This window comes from Salvia miltiorrhiza, chromosome 6 (genome assembly GCF_028751815.1).
Source record: "Salvia miltiorrhiza cultivar Shanhuang (shh) chromosome 6, IMPLAD_Smil_shh, whole genome shotgun sequence".
NCBI classification, from domain to species: domain Eukaryota; kingdom Viridiplantae; phylum Streptophyta; class Magnoliopsida; order Lamiales; family Lamiaceae; genus Salvia; species Salvia miltiorrhiza.
The window spans coordinates 22292021-22299794 of NC_080392.1; the positions used below are offsets into that span (position 1 = coordinate 22292021).

The following is a 7774-nucleotide window of genomic DNA, read 5'->3' on the forward strand; positions in this document are numbered from 1 at the left end:
AAGCGGCCATGGAAGTCGAGAATGACTAGAGATTTATGAATTCTATAGAAGTTTGAGTTGAATTTAAATTGGTTTAAACTTTTATAATTCAAGAAATTTTATTTTATCTATTAGTTTTTCAAAGATTTTATATTGAAAAGTTTATGAAAATTGGGGTGTTACAGTTGATTACATACATTCTCTTAGACCTTAGGCAAACCCCTGCTTACCCAGAGCCTAGGTCAAAACTAACTCCAAAGAACTTGTTCTTTGAAGTTTAGTTGGCAAGATTTCAAACCTCCATTCGACCGATAGAATCGAGTGTTTGAGTTGAAAAGGAGTTCAGGAAGGTACTCTGACTCCGTGAGATCCTAGTGCCTGTTCGTGATAGGAGTGGGAAATCCAACGCGAGTGAAGTGTTGGTACTGAAGATTAGATCTTCAGTTGATTCGATGGTGTGCACCAGGCTAAGCACACAGTTTCGGTTTGCAGTGCACCCGGCTAAGCACTTGCGGAGTAAAGTTGTTGGTCTGATCAACCGACCGTGGATGTAGGAAGTGTTTTCCGAACCACGTAAAAATCTCTGTGTTATTTACAACTTTCAGTTTTACTTTCCTACTTGTGCTCTCACATTTGATAAACTGAATACTAATTAAATGCAAAGAGAAACCTAAGATTAACAACGTGCTCAACCCAGGCTATTTCGAAACAAAGTTTTTCCGCTGCGTATGTTATCAGTCTGATTGATCTATCCTTTGATAGTCAGGAAGACTTGTAACATCTCTGTTTTAGCAAACTCGAGTGAAGCCTTAACGTGCATCAGTTAAGTTCCAGTGACTTAACTGATAACTCATTACTGAAGAGTTTTTCAGTAGTAGTCGTCAACCCTGTTTGGTCAAAATTCTTTTCTGTAAATAGGCGTCTAAGTTTGCGTGTAAATTTTCGTTTTGATCTCTATCTTGAGATCCCTTTGATTTTGATTAAAAATAGCCTATAGGTGTATTTCCCCCCCTCCCCATACACCTATTCGAGACCCTCCGGACCTAACAATTTTTATATATATATATATATATATATATATAATATTACAAAATTATTTACTCCCTCCGTCCGCCAAGATTATGTCACAATTATTATATCGGGCGTCCGCCAAGATTATGTCACTTTCCTTTTATGGCAATGGTCCCACCATCCACTAAATCAAAATCATCACCAATTTTATTAAATCCCGTGCCCAAGCAAATTGCCATAATCTTGGCGGACGGAGGGAGTATATTATAAAAATAATTCAAATTTTAGATTTTAAACGTGTCAATCCGATCAGATCTGAAAATCCAAAATTTGCTTAAAATTCAATCCAATCCGATCCGAAAATCTGAACCAAATTTTAAATTTCGGTTTGGTTCAGATCGGATATTCGTATTTTGATATTTTGCTCACCCCTACCTGTAAATGGGGATGCATCATTGATAGGCCTGTTTAAATGAATATCGGGTATTAGATAACCCGATAACCGAATTGAATCATTCGGGTTTGGTATCCTATAACCGATTTTTTTAGTTATTGGATCAGTTTCGGTTATTAGATTTTAATAAATTTCGGGTATTAGTTAACCCGATAACCGATTTGGGTTAACCGAATAAATGACTTTTATTTAATTAATAATTCAATATAATATTTTAACTATAATTATAATTATTTTTTTAAAAAAAAATGATATTTAGATAAAATAAAATTATGTTGTATTAAAAAAATAAGAATGAGTCTTGATTCAGTGGATAAGTTGTTCTTTGTATTTGTTGGAGACCTGGGTTTGATTCTTCCGATAAGCAATTTATGTGAATTTTATTTTTTAAATGAGTGTTTGGATACCGATTATTTTTAAAATGAGTGTTTGGATATTGGTTATTTCGGTGACCGAATACTTAAATCGATTCGGGAACCTTTATTGAAAATGAGTTATAATCGGTTTCGAGTAACCGAACCCGAATCGATCAGGCCTAATCATTAGAAATGGTCTTAGAATCGAAAATTGTAGCGTTACATAACTCGTGAATCGAAATTAATTCCTCTTAAATTTTGATCAATCGAAATTGTTTCCTCAACAAATAGCAAAACCAACTATTTCACAAATTGACAACATCTCGATGTCATTCATATATAGGTTTGAAGTTTTTATAAGCTATGAGCGCATAGAAAGGATCTGCTCTAGATAACAAGCCGAACATGGCTGCAATTCGGCTGAAAAAGGAGTTAGAGTTACCCTGCTTTTGATACGGGAGTTTTCGAATTATTTGTGGGTGGGTGAAGCCCTCCACGCATTGGAAGTATTGTACAACCAGCTGCACCCGGCTGTACGGCGTGCCGTCGCGCCATGCTGCGATCGCCTTCTCGTAGAAAAGCCGGTTACTGAAGCTAACTATAAACACTCCTCCCGGTCTCAATACGCGAAACACCTCCGCAAATACCTGTATACAACTACCACTCTCTTAATTTATCTAATTTAATCAATATACATGCCAAACATGCTACAATTTTCAAATGAAAACGGTGAACCATCCTCAATCCTTGGATCATGAAGATCAACGGTGGATGGATCATTTTAAAAGAAAAAAAATGAAAATAAAGAATTAAAAAAATAGATTTATCAAAAAAGACGAGTGAGGAAGAAAATTCTAAATAAATATAACTTTTACTACATTTTAAATCTAATATTTACATAGAATATATCAAATTAAAACTCTTGTAGTTATCTTTGATTCCATATCAAATATAATATAATTAGCCGGTTTCACAATATTAGGAAAAAAATGATAAAAGGAAAAGGAAGTAAAAATTTAATTTACAATTAAAACCTTCAACTTTGAAATTGTTACTTAATTTTAAAATGGATTTTAAATTAATGGCTCGAACTTTAAAATATACAAAAAAATAACCTTAACTTTGAAGTCATTTGTAAAAATTACATGAACTTTAAAAAATACAAAAAAAATTACATGAACTTTGAAGTTATTTGTGAAATGGTCAGAACTTTAGAGTTATTTGTATTTAACAAATTAAATTTGTACTTTTTTTACAAATGACTTCAAAACTAATGCTATTTTTTATATATTTTTTTAAAGTTCATGCTATTTTTATAAAAGACTTCAAAGTTTATGTCATTTTTATAAATTACTTCAAAGTGCATTCTATTTTATTTGCCAATTCCTTTCTTTTGCCTTTTTTTCTTTCCACTTTTTTTTATGTTCATTTTCTTTTATTCCTATTTCTATTTCATGTTTTAACCGAAAGAAATATTGATTTGGGATAGTTTAATTTATATCTTTTGCAATCAGCCTTTCAGATACAGATAAATATTAACGGCTATTTCTGACAAATTTTAACGAATAAATTTTTATAAATAACGGCTAATTTTTAAAAATTTCTATATATACTTACTTCATTCTTTCATTTTCATACAACTCTCCAATACTTCAATTTTCTTTTTTTCTTATTCACTTCATTTTCATAAGTAAAATGGCGGATTCAAGCTCCCAAAATTTCGATTCTAGTCATTCAAGCTCTCAAAATATTCAAGATTCCTATTTTCCAAGTTCACAATACCATCGCATGTCCTACCTTCAACAACAAATTATAATTGAAATAAAATTAATGTACATATATATATATATATATATATAAATTGAGTATGTAAGAAATTAGATTATTGTTGGAGAAGATATAAGAGAAAAAGTAGATGAGCTTCTAAAGTTGATGTGACACTTTGGAAAGTGATTGGAGCCATCCTAAGGTTCATGCTATTTTTATGATTGACTTAACTATTTTTTTTTTAATATTTTAAAATTCGAACAATTTTTACAAATGACTCCAAAGTTCGAACCATAAAGGCATAAACTATACATGCTTTCTTCTTTCCAATTACGAGCAAATTGTTATTTTCTACCAACATTCTTCTCCACGAAACATAAATTGATTATAGCAAGTGATGATCAAACAACGTTGTCCACACACACACAAAAAAAAACGTTGTCCACACAAACCAAACTGATGAGTACCTTCTCCGGCTGCTGCAGATACTGCACGCTGACCGCGCACAAAACCGCATCAAAGCTGCAATCCTCCATCTCCAACTTCTGATCCTTGTTCAGATCCTTGACGAAGAAGTAATCGAGCCTCGGATTCCTCGCGAGCTCCTGCGCGTTGAGCCCGTGCCCCACGACTCTCTTGTACGCCACCTGTTGGGGCAAATGGCTGACCCAAGAGCTGCAAAGATCCAGGATCTCCATCTCCGGCCTCAGAATCTCGCCGTACAGATTCCTGAGATTCGATATGAAGCCGTCGTCCACGTGCGTCACGAATCTCGGGAACGCGTAAAATTCTCTGTCGGGAGAGGGGTTCAGCTTCGTCCTGCCCTCCTGCGTCAGGACCAGGCGCTTCGGATTAAGAGTGTTCCAGATTGGTTTCTTTTGATTTGAAAACTGCCATGAAAGAGGAGGGGATATGTATGTTTGAGAATACATTAGTGTCTGTCGAGTGTAATTGGATCCACTCCAACAAAATGTTTAAATAGTTGGATTTGTGATTCAAAATTATTCATGGTTTTAGGAAGATAAAGGGAAATCACTATTTTCATTGGAGTGGGCTTTGCGCAATACAATAGTGTGGAGTGTAAATGAATTTAGTCAAACGAAATGTTCAAATTGGTTTGAATTTGTGATTGAAAACTATTGACGATTTTATAAACATAAAGGGAAATCACAATTTTCATTAGAGTGGGGCTTTACACAAACTGTCTACAAACTCATATAGGAAGATAGAATTGCGCTTAAAAGTTGTTATGATAGAAACTTGAGTTATATGAGACCATAGTAAAATAAAAAAATTGAGATGTTTTTGGCCATAAACACCACTCCCCACCTGTAGGGTTGTATACGAATCAAATAATTTTGTTCGATTCAGTATTCGTGTTCGATTGTGATATTCGTATTCGAAAATTTACGAATCGAATTCAAATACAAATAATATTTTTGATTTGATTAGTTACCAAATACAAATTGAAAATTTTGATAGTCGATTCGATATTCGTAAGTATTCAATTCGATTAAATATTTATAATATATATATATATATATATATATATATATATATTTATAACTATCTAATCTAATTATAATTGTATAGAGATAATTAATTGAAAGAAATGTATAACAACAACCAACCTAAACCTTATTATTAAATTGATAAGCTGATAAATTATAATTAAATGAATTAAACAAAAAACAAAATTGATTAATATATCTCTAAGCCCTAAATTCAAGAGCAAGCGCCCATCTTTCTTTCACTTTCATGTGTCTAGGTTGACTATAGAGTCTTACATTGTTTAGAGTATTATTTTAGATATTTTTTTATAAAATTTTGAGTTGAATCGAATATTCGAATCAAATACGAATAGTTCGAATATTAATTCGAATCGAATACGAATCAGATTTATTATCCGAAAGGTATCCGAATATTGATTCAAATCTTGAATAATTTCATGAATACAAATCGAATATAGTGATATTTGCTTCGATTCGATTCGTCTACAACCCTACCCACCCGTAGACCACCGCACTGAATTACGTACTATTGATATGGGTACATGGACATTTAGAATTTTATAAATGGACGGACAGAATTATACTTTTATAGTTGGAAACAAATTTAAACGGATGAGATTATAATTTTATTATGAAATATCAAGATAATATAAATATAATAATTACAAAAGATATCCGGACGATCACCAGGCTGAGCCTAAGGTTTGGCCCCTGTCTGCAGTATTATAGTTGAGTTGAATGGGGTTGAATCTTGAGTACATCAGCACCTCATAGTCACAGGACAAGTTCGTGAAATATTAGTTTTAAGGTTAATTACGTCAAAACTTATGAATTTTGGGTTAATTTTCAATCTTTTCATAAAAATTTTTTATCAGCAATTCCCGGAATTTAAGGGGTTGAACAATTTTCCCATGTTTTTTTTGCTCTGATGAAGCTCTAAACTGACATGGCAATTTTTAGGCAATTGCGAGCTGATATGGCGCCTACTTGGACTGAAAATTGACACATGAAAAATAATTTAAAAAAAATTCACCGGCATCTTCCACCATACTACGCCGCTCTTCTCAAGCTCACCACCATCATCGTTTTTCACCCCGGCGCGGCCACCATCAACAATTTCGCCTCCACTTTCAATCCCCTCATTCTCATTCATTTCCTCGCCTAAATCATGCGACTCAGCGTGCAAAATCATGTTTCCTTCCACATCCACCTGAGAATCCTCAATCGATCATTAATTTCAGCAGAATCCCCATCAACTCCAACCGAGTCCATGCAGCAATTCACCAAATCCTCCGAGCCATCCCTCTTTTCCTCAATCACCTCAGATTTTGCGTCTTTCTCCTCATTTTCGCGAAACCCTAATTCGTTACCCCCTTCCAATCGGAGCAACGAAGAGCCACCGCTGCCTCTGCCGCCCCCTCTGTTGCCCTCCCCCCACCACCACACCTCTTTTCTTTACTGCCCTCCCCCACCACCATCACCAGATCCGCCGCCTCCCAGATCGAGCAGTGGAGTTTTTTCCATGGATCGAGCAATTAGGGTTCTCCCCCAAACCCTCGAGCCCTTCACCAAGGAACAGCTCCGCCACCCAGATGTCTAGGAGGCTGGGAATCTGGGAGGCATAGTTGGGACTCCGTCGCTACTGCTGCTCGACTTCTGGCGAGCTCGCAAGAGCTTGGGCTCAAAACTGCCCAACTGAGAGAGAGAGAGATAGGGAGTGGTTTGGGTTTAAAACGACATCGTTTTACTCCCAACTAAACGACGTCGTTTTGGTTCTCGTTCGGCGATGCCATGTCATATTTCAGGTCACTTAAAAAATGTCATATCATCTATGAATTTGGGAATTTGTAGAAAGTATGGAAAAATTGTTCAACCTCTTAAATTCAGAGAATTGCTGAATAAAAAAAAAAAGTTCATGGAAAGTTTGGAAATTAGCCTAAAGTTCATTTAGCGTAATTAACCCTATTTTTTTTTTTTGAAATTTTAATTTATTTCTTTGGTGTGATTCTACACACATGAGATCCTCTGTCCCATCATTTTGTGTGTACCACTCTTAATTTATTATAATTTTTAATTATATTTTCTTCAGTTTTAATTTATTATGCTTTAATATTAGAAAAAGATAATTAACAAGGGTTCACTCATCCAATTAGGGCTTATAATTATTTTTTTTATATTTATTTGAATTAATAATTGATTATTTGGGTTTATTAATTCAAAGTTAGGGTATATAATTTTTTAAAATTTTAATTTTTAGTTCCCCTCAAAAAATAAATAAATTAATTTTTAGTTTGGTGTTTAACGTAACCAACACCTAAATCTACAAATGGAAAACATAAAATTCTACCTAGTCGAGAAGGCTGGAAAGAGTAAAAATAGCTGATCGGAAACCTTGCACGAGAAAGAAAACAACTATTGTATTCGAAAATATGAGATAGTGTAAGTCATAATACAAGAGCTCGGGCCCTATTTATAGATTTACAAGCGGAGGGGTAAAATAGTAAAAACATCTTCGGTGCATGCGTCTTGCGTGGTGGAAGGGTACGCTGGTAATTTCGATAATACGCGGGAGACCTTCCCGCGCATTTAACAACTCCTCTGGTGGAAGATATCTCCTCTGGCAAAAGCGTCTTCTCTGGCGATGTAATCTCTGGTGGAGATGACCCTTCTGGCAAACACGTCGTCTCTGGCAAAGG

General features: G+C 34.6%; 1 protein-coding gene across 1 annotated transcript; it reads right to left on the bottom strand.

Annotated features, from left to right (window-relative positions):
* Positions 1-2037: 2037 nt before the first annotated feature.
* Positions 2038-4897, bottom strand: LOC130987519 (uncharacterized). Its single transcript, XM_057911057.1, has 2 exons — positions 4035-4897; positions 2038-2447 (listed from the first exon to the last, which is right to left on the bottom strand). The coding sequence occupies exons 1-2, from the start codon at positions 4497-4499 to the stop codon at positions 2130-2132; spliced, it is 783 nt and encodes a 260-aa protein (XP_057767040.1). The 5' UTR covers positions 4500-4897; the 3' UTR covers positions 2038-2129.
* Positions 4898-7774: the final 2877 nt, after the last annotated feature.

Coding starts and splice junctions, on each gene's coding strand:
- LOC130987519 (XM_057911057.1), bottom strand. CDS start 4,499: ATGTATTCTCAAACATACATATCCCCTCCTCTTTCATGGCAGTTTTCA. Junction 2,448..4,034: donor ATCTGCAGCAGCCGGAGAAG/GTACTCATCAGT, acceptor AGTTGTATACAG/GTATTTGCGGAGGTGTTTCG.